This window comes from Pelodiscus sinensis, chromosome 9 (genome assembly GCF_049634645.1).
Source record: "Pelodiscus sinensis isolate JC-2024 chromosome 9, ASM4963464v1, whole genome shotgun sequence".
Classification (NCBI taxonomy): Eukaryota; Metazoa; Chordata; order Testudines; family Trionychidae; genus Pelodiscus; species Pelodiscus sinensis.
In genome coordinates, this window is record NC_134719.1 from 29,637,006 (window position 1) to 29,657,269 (window position 20,264).

Sequence of the window (20,264 nt, forward strand, 5' to 3'; positions counted from 1 at the left end):
CAGGAGTGTAATGAGAAAGGGAAAAGTGCAATTAGAGTTGTAGCAAGCAAGGGATGTGAAGGCTAGCAAGAGGGGTGTCTATCAGTATGCTAACAATAAGAAGAAGGTCAGGGAAAGTGAGACCCCCCTATTGAATGAGAAAAGCAACCTAGTGACAGATGATGTGGAAAAGGCTTTTTTGTTTGTTTGTTTGTTTGTTTTGGTCTTCACAGAGAAGGTCAGTTCCCAGACTGTTGCGCTAGGCAGCACAGAGTGGGGAAGAGCAGCCCTCGGTCATGAAAAAAGAGATTAAGGACTATTTAGAAAAGCTAGACATGCACATTTCCATGGAGCTGGATCTAATGTATCTGAGGCTGCTAAGAGAGTTAGCTGATGTGATTGCAGAGCCATTGGCCATTATCTTCAAAAGCTCATGACACCCAAGGGATGTCCTGGACGACTGGAAAACGGCAAATGTGCCTATCGTTACAAAAGAAAAGAAGGGGAATCTGTGGAACTACAGATCAGTTAGCCTCATCTCAGTCCCTGGAAAAATCATGGAGCAGGACTTCAAGGAATCCATTTTAAAACTCTTGGAGGAAAGGAAGATGATCAGGAATAGGCAGCATAAATTCAGTAGCAAATCATGCCTGACCAACCTGATTCTCTTCTATAATGAGGTAACTGGCTCTGTGTATATAGGAGAAAGCAGTGGATGTGATATACCTTGACTTTAGCAAAGCTTTGGATACAGTCTCCCACAGTATTCCTGCCAGCAAGTTAAAGAAGGATGACACGGATGAATGGACTATAATGAGGACAGAAAGTTGGTTAGATCGTTGGGTTCAGTGGGTAGGGATCAATGGCTCAGTGTCTACTTGGTAGCTGGTGTCAAGTGCAATGCCCCTGGGGCTGGTCCTGGGAGGCTGATTTTGTTCAATATCTTCATTAATCATCTGAATTATGGGATGGATTGTACCCTTAACAAGTTTGTGGTTGACACTAAGATAAGAGGAGAGATAGATATGCTGGACGTTAGGGATAGGGTCCAGAGTTACCTAGACAAATTGGAGGATTGGGCCAAAAGAAATCTGATGAGGTTCAACAAGGACAAGAGCAGAGTCCTGCACTTGGGGCAGAAGAATCCCATACATTGCTACAGGCTGGGGCCCGACTAGCTAAGCAGCAATTTGGCAGAAAAGGATCTGGGAATTACAGTGGATAAGAAGCTGGATATAAGTCAACGGTGTGCCCTTTTAGCCATGAAGGCTAATGGAATATTGAGCTGCGTTGATAGGAACATTGCTAATGACAGCAGATCAAGGGAAGTGATTATTCCCCTCTATGTGGCATTCGTGAGGCCATGTCTGAAGTATTATGTCCAGTTTTGGGGCCCCTTCTACAGAGACCATGTGGACAATTTGGAGAGCATTCAGACGAGGACAACAAAAATAATTAGGGGACTAGAGCACATGACTTATGAGGAGAGGCTGAGGGAAGAAGGATTATTTAGTCTGCAGAAGAAAAAAGTGAGAGGGGGTTTGGTAGCAGCCTTAAAATACCGAAAGGAGGATTCTGAAGAGGATGGAAGTTGGCTAATCTCCATGATAACAGGTGACAGGATAAGGAGCAATGGTCTCAAGTCGTAGTGGGAGAGGTCTAGATTGGATTTTAGGAAAAACTATTTCACTAAAACTATTTCACTAGGACGGTGGTAAAAAGCACTGGAATGGGTTACCTAGATATGTGGTGGAATCTCCATCCTTAGAGGTTTTTTAAGGCTAGGCTTGACAAAGCCCTCACTGGAATAATTTAGTTGGGGTTGGTCTTCCTTTGGGCAATCCTAATCTCCCATGATTCTATGACAATGGCCCATGCTTTGAAGTTAGCAATCTTTTACATTTCCAATGCTACACTCTCATGTGATGAATAAATGCAATGTAAATGCATTGGTACAGCCAGACACAATCCTTCATTCATTTTCATCAGATAAATTCCCACCTTAATACTAATACACTTAGTATTCTAGGGTAATGTAAGTATATAGAATACATAATGTAATACAACAGCATTCAACAGGTCACACATATGTGGAAACAATAACGTTAACATTTTTTATATGCACATGCAAGTTAACTATCCTATTCCTCCTAGCTCACTTTATATTTCTTAGATAGTCACACAGAAGAGAATTGGCCTTTGGCTTTGATTTGAGCTGGTCTGTCAGCATCATTCTGAGCAGGTGTCTCAGCATCATAAGCACAATCCCATTTTCTTCCCTTCAAATTAGACAATTGACAACTGGTTGGAAGCAGGAGAGGAATATTTTCACTGAGAATCATATAGTGGATGCAGAGGGGTTAAATTGGTAGTCTAAGAAATGCAACAGGTGTGTGCTTTGTGCCACCTATTCCTGAATTCATTCTATTGACAGCATCTCTTGCATAGGCAGCATAGTTGGTAAGACAGATGGCACAATATCTGAAACTGATGTAATATGCAAACATGCCAAAGTGTACTGTACAACCAATAAGTCCCATGATATTTTATAGCCTCGGTTCCTGACCTTCTGTATGTTACCAAGACTTATTTGCTCTGGGAGTCTGTTCTGTGACCATTAACTTCACTTATAGTGCTGAATTAGGGTGCTTGGAAAGCAGGGACATTTCTTTTGAGGGGCCTGTCTAACCCTGAAATTCTCTTTCTATCATTGCTGTTGTCTAGGGCAGTGTTTCTCAACCAGTGGTACGAGTACCCATAGGGGTACTCAAAAGAAGTCAGGGGAGAGGGGTACGACAACACAACTGAAATTTGGAGAAAACTGAATTTTTGTTTTGTTTTACAGCACTTTCTTATTTTTGTACTTTTTACACCCAAAAATGTCATCACCCACCCAGCTATGATTAAATTGTTTAAACAAATGTGTTGCAATGGTAGAAAAAAAATTTGTATGTCTGAAAACTGTAGGTACTGGGGATACATTCTTTTTAAAGGGGTACTTTATAAAAAAAATAGGTTGAGAAACATTGGTCATGGGCAGTGTTTCCCAATTTTATTTGGCCATAGAACTCTTTTCAGCTTGAAAAAATTTCAAGGAACCCCTAGGATTGTCAGGGTAACATTTGTCACGCAAAAAAAAAAAGACCCGCCGAGTCCCGCTGCAAAAAGGCTCTGTCTCTTTAAGAGGGAACAGGGGAGTGCCAAGTTCTCGTAGAACCTTTACATTCTGTGGAGCACCAATTTGGAAACACTGGTCTAGGGGAAAGCTCAAAATCTGTTTATTTTATTTTAATTTTGTGTATGTGGTCTGGTTATATCTATTCCTTACTACTATGCTCTGAGACATATTTGGGATGTGTTGCTCTTTTGTGAATATCACTTTTAGTTTGTTTTCATTTAATAAGGCTTTCAAAGGTCTTCAGCTATTGGACTCTGAAGAAAACATTTTAAAGGGCCCATTTAAAATTGTGTATTTCTTTTCCCATGTAATACTGGTCTATTGTAATGCAGACCAAATTGAATCTAATGGATCTCTCCACATACCAAGTAGTTTACATTCTGAAAAGTGGGAGTCTGGAAAAAATCCTACATCTTTGGAAAGTTCTCAGAAATATCATCTCAGCCAGGATCAGGAAGAATCCAATACACTTAGATGGAGTCAGAAAGACAAAGGGACTGTTTCAAGAAATCATGAAAAAGAGATCGTTGAACAAGCTGAGAACGAGACTCAAGAAAATCGTATTCCCCCTGGAAGAAAAGGTATAATTAATTCAGTCATCTTCTCTTTAAGGGTGCTTTTTAGAAAGAGGGCCTATAAAGCTAAACAAGAATAAAAAAAATCTCCATTTTCACTATGAAAACTGTTTAAACAATATTATAATAATTATTTGAAATCACATCACAAAAGCAAAGGATTCCCAGTTCTTTCCTTTACCTTAACCTATTCTGCCAAAGTTATTTAATTGCATACACTATTTTGAGATCCTTGCAATGTATAGGTACTATTATATAACTTAATGGAATTTCAGCATAAACTTTAAAATTTATTGTGGAGAAATAGCTAAAAAGTGTGAAGCCAGTGTTCAGTTATAAAAAACACTTTGACTTCTGCTTTCCTAATGTAATCAAAACCTACCTGAAATTTCACAGCCATTGTTTTGTGCTGGGACTGAGTTTTTTGGGACAGTATAAAGCAAAAGGGAAAAGGCCTTTGGAAATTAAGTTTTTTTTAAAATGAGGTGAGATTGCTTCCTGAGTATTTTTTTGAATTTGTAAATTTAGTTGATCATAATTCCAAAATGGTTTGGTTTAGAAACTCCAAATAAGCTGTAATCCATTGGGGTATGTCAATACAGCAGCACTATTTGGGGATAACATTCAATATCCAAAAATAGCATTGTGTGTGTCTTAGCAGGACTCCCGTTATTTTGAATTAATTTCAAAATAATGGGCATCTTATTCCTCTTTTCTGTAAACCTCGTTGCCCAAGGAATAAGGAAGCCACTGGAATAGTGCTCTATTTTGAAATAAGCTACGCAAATTGCTTATTTCAAGCTACACACAACTGATTAACCATACCCTTAGGCTGCGTCTAGATTGGCTTGATTTTCAGGAAATGCTTTTAACGGAAAAGTTTTCCGTTAAAAGCATTTTCGGAACAGAGCGTCTAGATTGGCACGGACGCTTTTCCGCAAAAGCACTTTTTGTGGAAAAGCATCCGTGCCAATCTAGACGCGCTTTTCCGCAAAAAAGTCCAGATCGCCATTTTCGCAATCGGGGCTTTTTTGCGGAAAACAAATCTGAGCTGTCCACACTTGCCCTTTTCACAAAAGCTTTGCGCAAAAGAGACTTTTGCCTGAACAGGAACAGAATAGTATTTCCGCAAGAAGCACTGATTTCTTACAGTAGGAAGTCAGTGCTTTTGTAGAAATTAAAGCGGACAGTGTAGACAGCTGGCAAGTTTTTCCGGAAAAGCGGCTGATTTTCCGGAAAAACTGGCCAGTTTAGACACAGCCTTAGTGTTTGAAATGGAGAGATTGGGAGGCAAGTTTTTGTGTTTTCAGAGGGTACGTCTAGACTACATGCCTCTGTCGCCAGAGGCATGTAGATTAGACTACCAAGCATAGGAAAATGAAGCGGCGATTTAAATAATCGCCGCTTCATTTAAATTTACATGGCTGCCGCGCTGAGCCGACAAACAGCTGATCAGCCGTTTGTCGGCTCAGCGCGGTAGTCTGGATGCGCGGGTGTCGACATCAAAGGCATTTGTTGACCACCCAGGTATACCTCATCCCAGGAGATATACCTGGGTGGTCGACAAATGCCTTTGATGTCGACACCCGCGCGGCCAGACTACCGCGCTGAGCCGACAAACGGCTGATCAGCTGTTTGTTGGCTCAGCGCGGCAGCCATGTAAATTTAAATGAAGTGGCGATTATTTAAATCGCCGCTTCATTTTCCTATGCCTGGTAGCCTAATCTACATGCCTCTGTCGCCAGAGGCATGTAGTCTAGACGTACCCAGAATGTCTAGCATAATTTAAGACTAGAGTTTTTTGACTGAACCAAAGTGTTTCCTTAAATAACTAACAGCTTTCTTGCAATTTTAATTCAAGAAAGTTTTCTTTCCTATCTGGAATTTATCATTTATCCAGATAAACTGGAACTTGCAGATGGTAAATGTAAACAATTATTATCATCCATAACTAAAATCATGTTTCCACTGAAGTCAATGGCAAATCTCCTATTGTCTTAAGTGAGGCCAGGATTTCATCCACATTTACACCATATGCCTCCTGCTGTATTCATCTATCCTTATTATTCTGTCACATGAAATGTGGGTTTGTATCAATACGCAAGGTCCAGTTGTTTCATATTTCCTTTCGAGTGGAAATTACAGAGGCAGGAGTATATATCTCTGCTTCTGTAACTTCCACTTCAGTTCATCTGATGAAGTGGGTTTGACCCACAAAAGCTTATGCCCTAATAAATCTGTTAGTCTCTAAGGCTGTGTCTACATTGGCACCCCTTTCCGGAAAAGGGATGCTAATGAGACCAGTCGGAATTGCAAATGCCGCGGGGGATTTAAATATCCCCCGCGGCATTTGCATGAACATGGCTGCCGCTTTTTTCCGGCTCGGGGTTTTGCCGGAGAAAAGCGCCAGTCTAGACGGGATCTTGCGGAAAATAAGCCCTTTTCCGCAAGATCCCTTATTCCTACTTTCAAGGATTCCTAACAGCTGTTAGTTCGAATGAACATTAATAGCGTCTATACATACAAACCTCTAGTTTTAATTCGAACTAGTGGAGCACTTAATTCGAACTAGGTAAACCTCATTCTACAAGGTCTAACGCCTAGTTCAAATTAAGTAGTTCGAATTAAGGGCTGTGTAGCCACTTAATTCAAACTAGTTGGAGGCTAGCCCTCCCCAGCTTGCCCTGGTGGCCATTCTGGGCCAAACCAGTGAAACTCTTCTACCCCCTTCCCGGCCCAGGAGCCCTTAAAGGGCCACAGTCTGGCTACTGTGCTTGTGCCAGTTGCAAGCCTGCCAGCACCCAGCCAGTAAACCCTGCACCTGGAACAAGATGAGCCAGCCACCCACTGCCACCCAGCCCTCCACCTCTTCCCAGGACCAGGCTGGTGGCTCCCAAGAGCCTGCCCGGGGCGCAAGAGGCGGGCGCCCACCTGGTCTAGTGCGGAGATCGTGGACCTCATTGAGGTTTGGGGGGAGGCCTCCAACGTCCATGACCTCTGCACTAGGCACAGGAATGCGGCCGTCTAGGGCAGGATAGCTGCCAGCCTGGCCACCAAAGGTCACATGCGAACCCAGGAGCAGGTTTGCATGAAAATCAAGTTGATCCAGTGAGACCCCCGACCCTGAGCCCTGAGCTTAGAACATAAGAATGGCCGTACTGGGTCAGACCAAAGGTCCATCTAGCCCAGTAGCCTGTCTGCTGACAGCAGCCAACACCAGGTACCCCGGAGGGGATGGACTGAAGATAATGACCAAGCGATTTGTCTCGTGCCATCCATCTCCAGCCTTCCACAAACAGAGGCCAGGGACACCGTTCCTACCCCCTGGCTAATAGCACTCCATGGACCCAACCTTCATGAATTTATCTAACTTCTCTTTAAACTCTGTTATAGTTCTAGCCTTCACAACCTCCTGTGGCAAGGAGTTCCACAGGTTGACTATGTGCTGGGTGAAGAAGAACTTTCGCTTATTAGTTTTAAACCTGCTACCCATTCATTTCATTTGGTGTCCTCTAGTCCTCATGTTATGGGAGCTAATAAAGAACTTTTCTTTATTCATCCTCTCCACACGACTCATGCTTTTATAGACCTCTATCATATCCCCCCTCAGTCTCCTCTTTTCTAAGCTGAAAAGTCCCAGTCTCTTTAGCCTCTCTTCATATGGGACCTGTTCCAAACCCCTAATCATTTTAGTTGCCCTTTTCTGAACATTTTCCAAGGCCAGAATATCTTTTTTGAGGTGAGAAGACCACATCTGTACACAGTACTGAAGATATGGCGTACCATAGTTTTATATTTCCCCTCCTCCTTCTTCCCCTGGATTCCCCCTTCCAGCTTCCTCCTCCCAGGTTTCCCCCTCCCCTCTTCCACCCTCTCTCTTCCCCTCTCCCACCTCCTTTTCCCAGCCTCCCCAGAGGTTAATCGCTCCCCCTCCCAGTTTTGTTAAATAAAGAGAGTTTCTATTTTTGAACACGTGTCCTTTATTTTTTACATCAGGAAGGGGGGCTAGGGAAGGGTAAGTGAAAGGAGGTGAGGGAGGAATGGGGCATGAGCTGCAGACTCCTCGGGGTGGAAGCTCTCCTGCAGGGCCCCCTGGGTCCTGACAGCCCCCCGACTGACCCCTCCCCCCGGATGGCAGCCTGCGGCAAGTGCAGCTGGGCTGATGGCCAAGTGCTATGATGTGCCGAGTGAGTGCACTCAGGGCACTCCAAGTCAGGACTGCTTTGCTGTCCCTCATCGAGGTAAACAAGCAAGCGGGGAACCGTGAGAACTGTCTGTCCGGGGTGGGGGTCGGGTCCCTTTAAGCACAACCCTCGGTTAGCCTGAGGCAGCAGCTCCACACTCTAAGTCCTAACCTGATGCCCTGCCGGCACTGGTTCCGGCCAGCCTTAACTTCGGTTCAGCTCCACTCGATGTGGACATGCTATTTCAAATTAGCAAACGCTAATTCGAAGTAGTTTTTAGGTTTAGATGCACTAATTTGAATTAGCTTAGTTCAAATTAACTAATTTGAATTAAGTTAGTTCGAATTAATGCTGTAGTGTAGACATACCCTGACAGAATTCAAAATGTTTTTGAAAGAGATCTGTTAGATACACATTTTCATCTAATATGGTATGGCTGCTGAGTACTGAAAGCTAATATTTCCTGTCTTTGAAGTCAGATACTGGAAGTGCAAATGACTGGATTCTCTTTTTTTTCAAATGATAAAATCAGGAAATGTCCAAAATCATATTTGTATGCAGTATAGTTGCCAGATTCATTTTAATTTCCCTAAAGTGAAATGAGTTTTCAAAGTTTTTTTAAATTATGCTAACTAGACCTGTTTTTAACTTGGTTCTTTTGGTAGGCTAGTAAAGTCCAAAGGAACTCTTGAGCATTGTATATGTAGCTTAAAAATTTTGTACTTTGCTGTAGAAGAAATCCCTATAATTGCAGGTGCAAATATGGAAAACAGAGACAATCTAAATGCTATCAGGATGGGAAGAAACACTACAAGGGATTCTGGAATTCCAGAATCATTGGAAGATGGAGACATGGACTATTTGCACAATAAAAAAAGGTAAATATAGTGAGTAGTAATGCTGACAAAATATTTCATTTGTAGAATCTTCTTTAAGGACTTCTATCAACTGAAACTGGAAAAATATATATTTTAATTAAATTTAACATAAATTAAAGTTTTTAAAATTTATTTTCACTTGGTACTTTGATTTTATCTTCAGCCCTCAGCAGCATCAAATTAGAGCATCTTTGACTGATACTGATGTCAAACAGGATGTTAAGGTATGTTTTCAAAGATAAAATATTAGTGATCATATAAAGAAATAGATCCATTTCTTCCACCAGGAAAAAATCCTAATTTTCATTTCTGCTGGATCAGGTTATGAAGATGTATTATTCAAGTGTAGGTTTGAGTGTAACTGAAAAAAGTTGATTCTGCTTTGAAAAAATTTGCAAATGAAAATAAACAACTGTTTAAGCAAAGAATAAACTCAAAAGCAGGCATTACAGTGACTAGCAACTTGTTACATTTAATAGAAACAACATGTATGATTTATTATGATAGTTTTTTAAATCTTAACTGAGTTTGGGTTTGCCAACTACCAACCATAAATATATATTTTTTACATTAAAGATTACTTTTTAGTAATTAGTGTCCATTTCCTACTGGCAATATTTAGAAGTGTAAGTACAAATGCCATGGAAGTATAATATCAAAACCCACTTATTTTGAGACTTCTGGAAGCAACAGGGATAATCTACTATGTATTTAGGTGGGGTTGTGTGTCTGTGTGTCTGTCCCATCTATCTGTGAGTCTGTTTGTTCAAGAACTCCTCCTAAACAGTAAGAGCTAGGACCACCAAATTTGGTACGCATGCAGCTTCCTGTTAACATAACTTAAAGCAAGGTAAGAGTTCAGCTGTACCAGGACAATGGAATGTGCCTGGAATGCAGTTTTTCTCATAAAATGGAAAGGAGGGGGTCTGCTGGCAGAGACAGTTATATTGTATAATGACCACAGGAGGGCAGCAAGGGGCCAGAGATGGGTATGAGGACAGCCATAGCCCTCCACTAAGGCAGGAAGGGGAGGAGTACAGAAAGGGACAGCTATATGCTATATATTTGAGAGAGTTTGTCTGTTAATGTGTCTGACAATCTGTCTGTCCCCCCAGCCAGTGATATGCACCCCTTCCCTGGCTGTGCCCACTGCAGCTGCGGAAACCATAGAGAGGTACTTCTTACCTGGCTCCAAGCTGCTGTGGTGACATAAGTGTGGAGTTGTCCTCTGTCCCCGGGGCAGCCTACATGCTGAACCTCCCATCTCCAGCCCCATCCCAGGGCAATGATTTAATGAAGAAAACAATTATTTTAGTTAAGGACCTGAGCAATGATGGGTAAATCCTCTAGTATGTCTATAAAGTCTAATTTAGAGCATCTTTCAAACAGTGCAGAAGATGCATCTGTGGCATGGAGTACCACTTAAACTCTGACATTAGGGATCAAATGGGTTTAACTAGCACAGTCACACTCTCTGCAGTGGAGTGATTTTTGATCATTAGTTGAATTAATTTTGTAGAATCCTACGAAAAGAACTAGACAATACAAAAACTGCTATTGTGACTTCTGCTATGTTTAGAGTATAGGTGGCTGAAAAAATGAAAAATTCAATATTTGACACACATTTTTACAATTTTTTCCAACTTTTTCTTTTTCACACAGCTCTACTTCACAGCAATTGAAAGTTCTTTCTTTTATATTTTTTTTAAGGAAACGATTGTTAGTTGTCAGAAGGAACATCATGCCAGATGCATTGTATATGAAGTGCGACTTTTAGTACAAGTTCTTTTTATACTATCATAAATTATACAGGCAGAGTGTGTGATTACACATATTTACATTTTTATTTAATTTTATTAGTGATAAAAGATAATCATGCATAAAAATCAATAAGCCAAAAGCTAAATAATAAAAAAGATTACCACAACTCTTTGAACTCAGTATGTTTGTCAGGAATAATGAAAGATTCACTAGAGTTTCAAAAGATCTCTCTCAGAAAAATGTGTTAGAAAAATGGACAGCTCATAAAAGTTATCTGAAATGTTAATGTTCAGTTTTCTCTGAAATGAGATTCTATAAAATTATCATTGTGGAGCTTCATGATGTAGCTCAATGATTTCTATATAAAATGTTCTCAATTGACAAATAAAAAGATTTTTTTCATCAGCCTTAAAATTCAACCTGGACGTGAGAAAGAAGCTAGGTTCTTTTCTTCTCATCCATCATCGCCAGAATTTAAAGTTCTTTAAGCTTACTTCTGCCATTAGATTTATCTGTGCAACCCTATTGCCTTTATTTGGTTTGCAGAGGTCTGTATGACAGAACTCAGTAGACATTTCTTCTGACAACACAAAAAAAGAAGGCTAAGCCAAATTCAAACCTCCCATTCACCTATGCATTCTTATCAGGGATCACAGATGAAGAGGGTGGCTGAGTTTGGTCCCCTGTGCATATTAACTTGATTAAAAATGATTCTCTAAATACAGGACAGATATTCCAGAGTTTCTATATTTTTCATTTGCCTCTAGACAGATCAGAATAACGTGAATCATCTTGAGTATTCAAGTCAATACATTTCTCCTCCTGCTCCACCTCTGCTGGCTCTTTCTGTAAACAGAATTCAAGTTCCCATATTTCAAACAGAGAGTAAGTATATGCTTCCAAGAAATCACTAGGAGTTAAATATTTATTCAAGATGTGAATGTTTATTTTAAAAGTTGAATTTATAAGTGCATAGTGTTAGTTCTATTGCTAAAATTGAACTGGTGTTTAAAAATTGCAAGCACTTATCACTTCAATGGGCTCTGTGTAACAAATGGCACAGAATTTGGCAGATGCTCTCAGTGGCTGAAAAACCACCAGTGGGAGGTTATAATGACACAATGATTTTGTGACCTCCTCTGTTTTAGGGGGACTACATAAGATGGCACTGGCTTAAGGTGGTATGTTGCTAAGATGACTGTTAAAAGGATCACTGTGGATCTCCAACTATTAACACAGAGCTAATTTCCAATAACAGAAACTCATAACTAGAGCAATGGAGGTAACTAAATGCCCCTGGTTGCAGTTTGCCAGACTGGTGCAGGCAGGTGTAATTTGTACTTCAGGGGGACTTAACAGTTGTGATATGTAACTTTTAGGCAGCCTGCTGCCTAATGGAATTCAAAACCCCGAGGCCACGTCTACACTGGCAGAGAAAAATCAATGAAAGATACGCATTCAGCTATGTGAATTGTGTAGGTAGAGTCAACATACCTTGTATCAATTTTCTGGAGCAGCCCCCAGAGTGGGAGGTCAACAGGAGAAACTCTCCTGTCGACTTCCCTTATTCCTCACAACTGCAAGGAGTTCTGCAGTCAACGGGGCCATCCTCAGCATTCGATTTAGCAGGTGCTTACCAGATTCCGCATGGATAGGGGCTGCTTCTACCCTGCACTGCTGCTGGTTTTTAAACAGGCCCCCTTCACAGACCAGCTTCCGCCTGCCTCCCCACACTGCTGCTCTGATAGAGGCAAAAGTACGAGGTGGCAGTGGGGCTCCCCGGAAGTGGGGTCAGAGCACACTGGCTGCTGAATTTGCCCCCATGGACTGTAGAATAGTTGACTAACTGCTAAGAATTCATGTGGTTAGTTGACTATTCTATTTCCCGATAGCTAAACATCCCAAAGCTGAGCAGTGGTTCTGTGAATGCCCTTGGCATCTAAATGTTGGACTTGGGTGCCTCACAAGAGAGTTTGGTGTCTATGTCCCCCTTTCTGAATTTACCCCTGTCCACTATCAACCCTTTTGCTGCAGTATGTATATTTAGCAAAATGCTTTCAGCAAGAACTATCCCTCTTCAGTTTTTGGTTATCTGGCAACAGTTTTCAATACCTGTAACATGTTTCTCGCACCTTCCTTTTAAATATATTTTTAGTCATGTATATGCATTTAATATGGACATTCGTTCTAATTCATTTGTGCATTTATAAATGACTGATGCATTCTGCATTTACATCACCCTTTTATATAGTGTGCCAGACTGGTGCAGGCAGGTATGATTTACACTTCTTGCACCAGCAAGGTCTGGATTCAAGAAGAGGACTTAATAGTTGCAGTATCTAACTTTTAGGCAGCCTGGAATTCAAAACCTTGAGTTAAGCTTTCAGGTTTGGCATAAAAGGCATGAGATGGGGAGAGTTAAGTGCCTATAAAGAGATTCACAGAAACCAGCATGCTAAATGGGAATCCTTATTTTATGTTCCTGCAAGGGATACACAATGAAAAAGTTGGGTATGCTTTATGGCACTTGCACTTCACTGAAACTTGCCTTTCCCACGTTTCGTATTCAGACTTTACTAAGTATAGGGTGTCATTTCTTTAGCAAGCAAGATGGCTGAACAGCTGAAACAAATGAAGGCTGAAAGACGGCACATGGAAAGAACTAGAGAGGAACTGGTTAAGAAAGTCAGAGGTTTGCTTGAACAAAATAAGCTGAGGAGATATCAGGGTATGTTTTTCAACTGTATCATAACTGTGTGAAAGTAAATGTGAAAATTTTATCTGCCTTTCTCTATCTAGTGTTATAATACATGCTTAATTACAGAGATTGCAGCTGGTTAAACAGGCCCAGCCAAATAATTTGCGGGGCCCAATGTGGCACACTGTGTTTGGCTGCGCCGTGGGCAGGCACGTGGTAGGCAGCGCGAGGCCCTGAAGGCACAAGGCCCAAGGCAACCACCTTGCTCGCCTTGCCCTAAGGTTGGGCCTGTGGATAAACAATACGGCTGTGTCTACACTGGCAAGTTATTCCGGAAAATCAGCCGCTTTTCCGGAAAAACTTGTCAGCTGTCTACACTGGCCGCTTGAATTTCCAGAAAAGCACTGACGATCTAATGTAAAATCATCAGTGCTTTTCTGGAAAAACTATGCTGCTCCCATTCAGGCAAAAGTCTTTTTCCGGAAAACTGTTCCGGAAAAAGGCCAGTGTAGACAGCACAGTAGTGTTTTCCGCAAAAAAGCCCCGATCGCGAAAATGACGATCGGGGCTTTTTTGCAGAAAAGCGCGTCTAGATTGGCCACAGAAACTTTTCCAGAAAAAGTGCTTTTCCAGAAAAGCGTCCTGCCAATCTAGACGCGCTTTTCCAAAAATGCTTTTAACGGAAAACTTTTCCATTAAAAGCATTTCCGGAAAATCATGCCAGTGTAGACGTAGCCTACCTGTCAAATGTTTCATTTTTGTGAATAAGTGTAGTAGAGAGGTTGAGGATTAAAATGCCTGTTCCCATTGATACTCAATGGTACTCTCATAAATATCTATGGGTATGTCTACACTATCACCATAGTTTGAACTAGGGTGGTTAATGTAGTCAATCAGAGTTGCAAATGAAGCCCAGGATTTAAATATCCCAGGCTTCATTTGCATCTTGCTAGGCACCACCATTTTTAAATCCCCATTAGTACAGACTCTGTGCCCATAGCTACACGTGGCACAGAGTAGGTAGTTCAAATTAGGCTTTCTTATTCAAACTACCATTACTCCTCATGCAATCAGTGTTGTTTAGACCCTCAGACAGGGCCCTACCACCAGGTACAAAGGTCTCTCTCAACTTGGCTGGGTTTGGAACCCATGCCCCTTGTCTAGCGAGTGCTACTTAGTTTATGGCGAATCCCTCTGTCATAAACAGTTCAACCATTCCATTGTCCTTGATTCGCATAATCAGGGTAGCAACACTTTTATCCCCCCTGCCTCAATAACAGAGAGACTGGGGATCCCACAGTGGCCAAAGTGACCATTTGGGCTGCTGTGAGCACATACTAGACAGGGTGGGTGTGTCTATGCAAATTGGGATCAGCCCCTGAAGTCTCTTTGCACCACTCACCACAGTTCACCACCAGATGTCAGGGTAGAGTTTACCCTGACCCCGCTTACATCCTCCCCCCAGCCAAGAATTTGTCATCCCGACAAATCACACCCCCTGCTATACCCACTACTGTTTCCCCCCAAAGGGCCTCAGGAAGCCCACTTTAGCTTGTACAAGCCTGTGTGTTAAATGTATGGGCTCCTCACTATTCACCCCAGGTGCATCATAAGTTAACCATTTTACTGGTCTTATTACCCTGTCTCGTCTATTGAGAATTTCTGTTCCCGTGATGGGGGAAACATCCTCTTGAGCAATGGATAGTGAGGTTTCCTCTGTGGGCCCCTCGGCTATTGGCATAGGCCCCTGCATTTCTAGTTCTAACAGTGGAGGGTCCAGGGTGCCCTGGACATCTTCCCCCTGTATGTCTCCACTTTCCAATAACCTGTGTGTGTCCTCACACGGGTCCCACCAGTGGCACAGGGGTGTCAGAAATGGACCTAAATACTTCTGCCATGGAGTTTAGGGTCACCCACCCTGTCTAGTATGTGCTTACAGCAGCCTAAATGGTCACTTTGTCCACTGTGGGATCCCCAGTGACCAAAGTGACCATTTGGGCTGCTGTGAGCACAAACTAGACAGGGTGGGTGTGTCTATGCAAATTAGGATCAGCCCCTGAAGTCTCTTTGCACCACTCGCCACAGTTCACCACCAGATGTCAGGGTAGAGCTTACCCCTACCCAACTGTTTAAGTAGTGTAATAATTAGTTTCCATTGTCCTTGATTCGCATAATCAGGGTAACAACACTTTTATCCCCCCTGCCTCAATAACAGAGAGACTGGGGAGTCATTGATTTTAAAAAACAATGCTAAATTGTTCAGACCTGTGTACACTGCTTTGAAATTGAAGTACATTATGCAAGTACTGTGTGCTGTTAATTATTTATTATTAATTATTGTTATTCATTATTATTATTATTATAATTATTATTATAAATATTATTTGGTTAATGTACTGTATATTAACCTGATCAAGAACAGCAGTGCTGCGTTTGTCCTGTATAGCTCGTGATGCATGGAAAAAGAAATACTTTGAAACTAAGAAAGCTACAGCTTCATTAGAGGATATTTTAAATAAACTGCGACAAGATTTAGAGCTTTACTACCAACAGCTACTGTTGAAGCTGGAAGCCAGAGATGTCAGGAAACGACCAAACAATTTAACTCACATTGCAAACACCAAGGTAATATCATTTGTTCATATTTGTCAATTCCTTTCTCTTGTGCTACAAATTACTTAATCTGCCCAGTGTTTCATAGACATTGCATACCTCATTTTACATGAAAGTATGTGCATATCAACAAATGGCTGTGGCAAAGGAGGAAACCTTCAGCAGCTTCCACCACTTGAGCCTTTCCCTATGACAAAGAAAGAGTGTAGCAAGGGGCTGTTGGAGTCATTTCCTTCATTGGGAAAAATTTAGTTTAGTTTTGCATAAACTAGTATTTTTAATATAACAGAGATTTTTCATGAATGAATTATACATATCACACTTTGTTTGCTAGTGTAAAGATGTTTCAAATGTCTTTGTGTACAGCACAGCAATAGGCACAAATACCCTTTAAATTCATGCAGAAAGATTGGACACTTCCTACTGGGTTGAAGAAGTAGGGAATTTGTAATGTTAGTATCCGTGTCAATATCTGCATTACATGCCATGGATGTAATGCAGAGATATTGACACAGGGATATAAAGAAGTTTTCAAAGGCCTGAAGCATCAGGAAAATACTAGCACACGTGTCCTTTTCAGCTTCATTGACTTCAAGGATGTTCTGCTGATGACCAGCAGTTAAGGATCTGGCCCCTTCTTTTGAAAACACGTATTGTCATTATAACTAAGCTTTTTATTGTTTGAAATATGACGCTGCCATTCTAGAGGTGAAATGCTCTGTTTAATCTGTACTTTCCATGAATGTGTGTCTTCCTGACTGACACATGGTAATGGTATTATATGGATGAGAATGAGACACTCATGAAGCCATAGACAGAGTGCAGTTGTGAAGACCAATGGCAGAAGAATGAGTAATGGGATTGGGAAAATAGTGAGTGCACCCTGGTCATCTGAAGACTGGCAGGGCCTAGCTGATGCAGGGACCTGTCCTTCGTTGGAGAGAAGACTGCTACAAAACAGGACATTTGATGGGGGAGTGGGCTGTTAGGGGATGGGAAGTCAAACTGTAGGAAGCTTAGAAGAGTTGATAGGATTACTGTCCTATGGGAGAAAAGCTGTGGTTAATAACTACAATGATAAGAAAAACATATAGCTGAGCTTCATAAAAGCTTTTGATTTCTTCCCCATAGAACACCACGATCATCCAGGTTACAACAGTGCAGCATGAAATTGATCAACTGAAGCAAAAGCTGGATAATACAAAAATGAAACTCATAATAGAAATTAAGGTAATTTGCATTTATTCTAACCAGCCTGCAAATTAAACAGCCTGCACATTTTTTTCTTCTAATAATCTAGAGCCAACAAATATTTGAGAATTTTAAAACAGTATTTGAAAAGAGATTGTGTTAGTTGTGGCTTTCACTTGAGCAAAATTACAAACCTGACTTTTACATTTTCCATGAACTTCATAAACTAAGGTCTAGTCTACATTATAAATTATACCTAAAGGCAACTTTTGCCAACAAAACAGTGGAGGAGAAAACACTACAATGCTACTTTTGTCAACAAAACTCTGCTGTTTTACCAGCAAAAATAAAACCACCTTGATGAAAAGTGTTGAGCTTTTTGTGGCTAAGGTAAAGCAACAAAGCCTCATTGCGGTCTCAAACTTCCAGCCCGCAGGCCAGTCCCAACTGTAGCAATTGTGCAGTCTGGCCTGGGATTTTGGAGGGCACCTTTCCATTACCAAGTCCCAAGCTTTCCCTCTTCCCACCCCGCTGCCGCCGCCATGGGGATTGCGGAGAGGTGAAGTGCTGTTGCTGTGCGGAGCCGGGCCCCTTGGTGATTGGGAAGCACAGCAAAGAAAGGAGCAGTCTAGAGCAGTATTTCTTAAACTGTGTCCCGCTGGTGTGCCGTGGAGAACAACAGAATTCAAAATGGCCACCCTTAAAGGGACAGGCAACCTTTTTTTTTTCTAAAAAAAAAATCCTTGGTGTTTCTCATAAAAAAAAATATTGTTTGGTGTTCCTCAGTCTTAAAAAGTTTAAGAAACACTGGTCTAGAGGATATCAGCTCATCAAACAAAGGTCTGGGAAAATCAGGGCACAGCAGGATGTAAGGGTTGATCCCTGGGATGAGAGGCTGGGAAACTAGAGCATACCAGGCCAGGGAAACCACAGAGCGAGGGGTCATGATGGGGTAATTGGGACATAGGAAGTAGGGTCAGTTCCTGGAGTGAATGGCTGGGGTGGGGAAACTGAGGTATAGCATTGTGGGGAAGTCTGCCTCTTGAGTAAGGGGCCAGGGACATCAGGACACAGCGGGGCACGGAGGGGCAGACGAGTTACTCCCCTCCACACACACACACACACACAGAGCACAGGTATTCCTATTGGAGCTAGATCTGGAAGCCAGCCTGTTCTCTGTGTCATGCTGGGCTGGAGAGAGGGGGGAGCAGAGTTGCAGGCTCCAGCAGCTGCTGCTCTTCCCACCACCCAGGATGGAGCAGCCAGTTACTACAGGAAACTAGACTTCTAGCATCCGGTTATAGATGCTGCCAGTTTCCCTTTTTGACAGGGAGCAGCAAACAACATTCTGCTTCTGCTCCCCTTCCCCCTCCCCACTGCCTCTTTCTGAGTCACTAGTCCCTCTTTCAAGTCACTAGTTGACTATCCAATAAGCATTGGATAGTCCAATAATCGCTTACATCCCTGCTTGGAACCAGATTTTAATTTTAGTTACAGCAAAGTGAATTCAGAATATAACACTGAAATCAATGTGGATTATACTGTTGCAACTAAAATAAGAATTTGGCCCTTTGCCTCATCATCTACAGTGTGAGAGATACTTCTGTGCATTGTTAGCAAAACTCAAAAGACTAGCAAAATGTATTTCTAGAAGAGAACTAGTCAGTTATGCAAAGCAAGTCTGAGATTCATAGTCAATTTGTAGTCATTCCTTAACAAGGGAAACTCCTACTGATGTTGATTGGAGTAAGGATTTTAGCATTTTACTTTTAATGATGACACAGCAAAGGAAACATGCAGAAAAGCAGGGTTAAAACCATTTCGAATCAAAGGGCCTTAAAGATGAAAGGCACATTTATATCCATCTGACCCACGTAAAAGTTAACTATAATAAATCTTCAACTTCATAATCTTCTTTAAATAATCACTAGTTCTTTTGCAGATGAGAAAGCAGGCAACCTCTGATTTACGAGCATTGAGAGCAGAGCTGGCCCAGAAGAAAATTCAGTCATCTTTAATACTCCAGTCAGAAACACCAACATTTTAGAAGGATAACATAACTTGTGATTCCATAATATATTGTTTAGAAGCTCAACATGTCACTTCACTGTATTTGTTTGTATGTTCCTAGTCAACAGTCTTTTCAACATGTACTATATGAGAACTGTATTTCTTCATTTTAAATGCCCTAAAATCTCAATTTTCTTATTGTAACTAATTCAATTACACTTATAAGGCATGCAATTTAACCTATTAGTGTGGTTATTTTTGACTAACAAACAGCTAATCAAAGAAATCACATTATATTTCAAATAGTGAATTACCATAATGACAGTTTTATATATTGAAGATCAATATGCAATTATAATTTGAATTCAACCCATAATTGTAAATAAAAGTGTTTTGGGAGGTTTATTGAGGCACATATTGCTTAGTTTAACCCATAAATAAAGCAGCAATTTTTACAGAACTAGGGCAGCAAAAATCTGGTTTCAGATATCTAGTTCATTGTGCTTTCAAATCCAAACACTGTAAATATACCTATTTCTAAGTTATCATATCAATTAGTCTACCATTACACAAAATAAGAAAAATACCCGAAATTGTAAATTTGCTTCCTCTTTTATAGTTACTTTCCTTCTCTTAAGCGTAGATGCATCAACAGTTAAGTGCTTCTGTCCTAGTCATGAGGTTGTAAATATAATCAAAGTCTGATTTACATGAAAGACCATTATAAACTTAAAAAAACAACAAATAGTCTGGTAGCACTAACAAAACATTTAGGGTATGTCTACACTACAAAGTTAGTTCGAACTAACGGTCCTAGGCGCTACACTAGCGCTCCGTTAGTTCGAACTTAATTCGAACTAACAGAGCGCTTAGTTCGAACTAGGTAAACCTCATTTTACGAGGATTAAGCCTAGTTCGAACTAGCTAGTTCGAATTAAGGGCTGTGTAGACCCTTAATTCGAACTAGTGGGAGGCTAAGGCTTCCCAGGTTTCCCTGGTGGCCACTCTGGCCAACACCAGGGAAACTCTATTGCCCCCCTCCCGGCCCCGGAGCCCTTAAAGGGCCACGGGCTGGCTACACACTTTGTGCCAGTTGCAAGGCTGCCAGCACCCGTGCCTGCACAGCCTGCACCTGCCACACCATGAGCCAGCCATCTGAGGGCTCCCAGCCCTCCACTGCTCCCCAGGACCAGCCTG

At 41.5% G+C, this 20,264-nt stretch overlaps 1 protein-coding gene across 4 annotated transcripts in view; it reads left to right on the forward strand.

The window, feature by feature from the left end:
* The window catches only part of SPATA1 (spermatogenesis associated 1), a 35,492-nt gene extending 15,656 nt beyond the window's left edge, over nt 1-19,836 (forward strand). For 3 of the 4 annotated variants that reach the window (XM_075936354.1, XM_025183183.2, XM_025183182.2), the window contains 8 exons: nt 3,490-3,738; nt 8,671-8,794; nt 8,958-9,018; nt 11,323-11,440; nt 13,158-13,283; nt 15,676-15,878; nt 16,998-17,096; nt 19,000-19,836. In XM_075936354.1, the coding sequence (XP_075792469.1) occupies nt 3,490-3,738; nt 8,671-8,794; nt 8,958-9,018; nt 11,323-11,440; nt 13,158-13,283; nt 15,676-15,878; nt 16,998-17,096; nt 19,000-19,104 (1,085 nt within the window). In that variant the 3' untranslated portion in view covers nt 19,105-19,836. The remainder of the gene's footprint in view (nt 1-3,489; nt 3,739-8,670; nt 8,795-8,957; nt 9,019-11,322; nt 11,441-13,157; nt 13,284-15,675; nt 15,879-16,997; nt 17,097-18,999) is intronic. The other variant, XM_075936356.1, reaches the window with a different exon arrangement.
* The last annotated feature ends 428 nt before the right edge of the window (nt 19,837-20,264 follow it).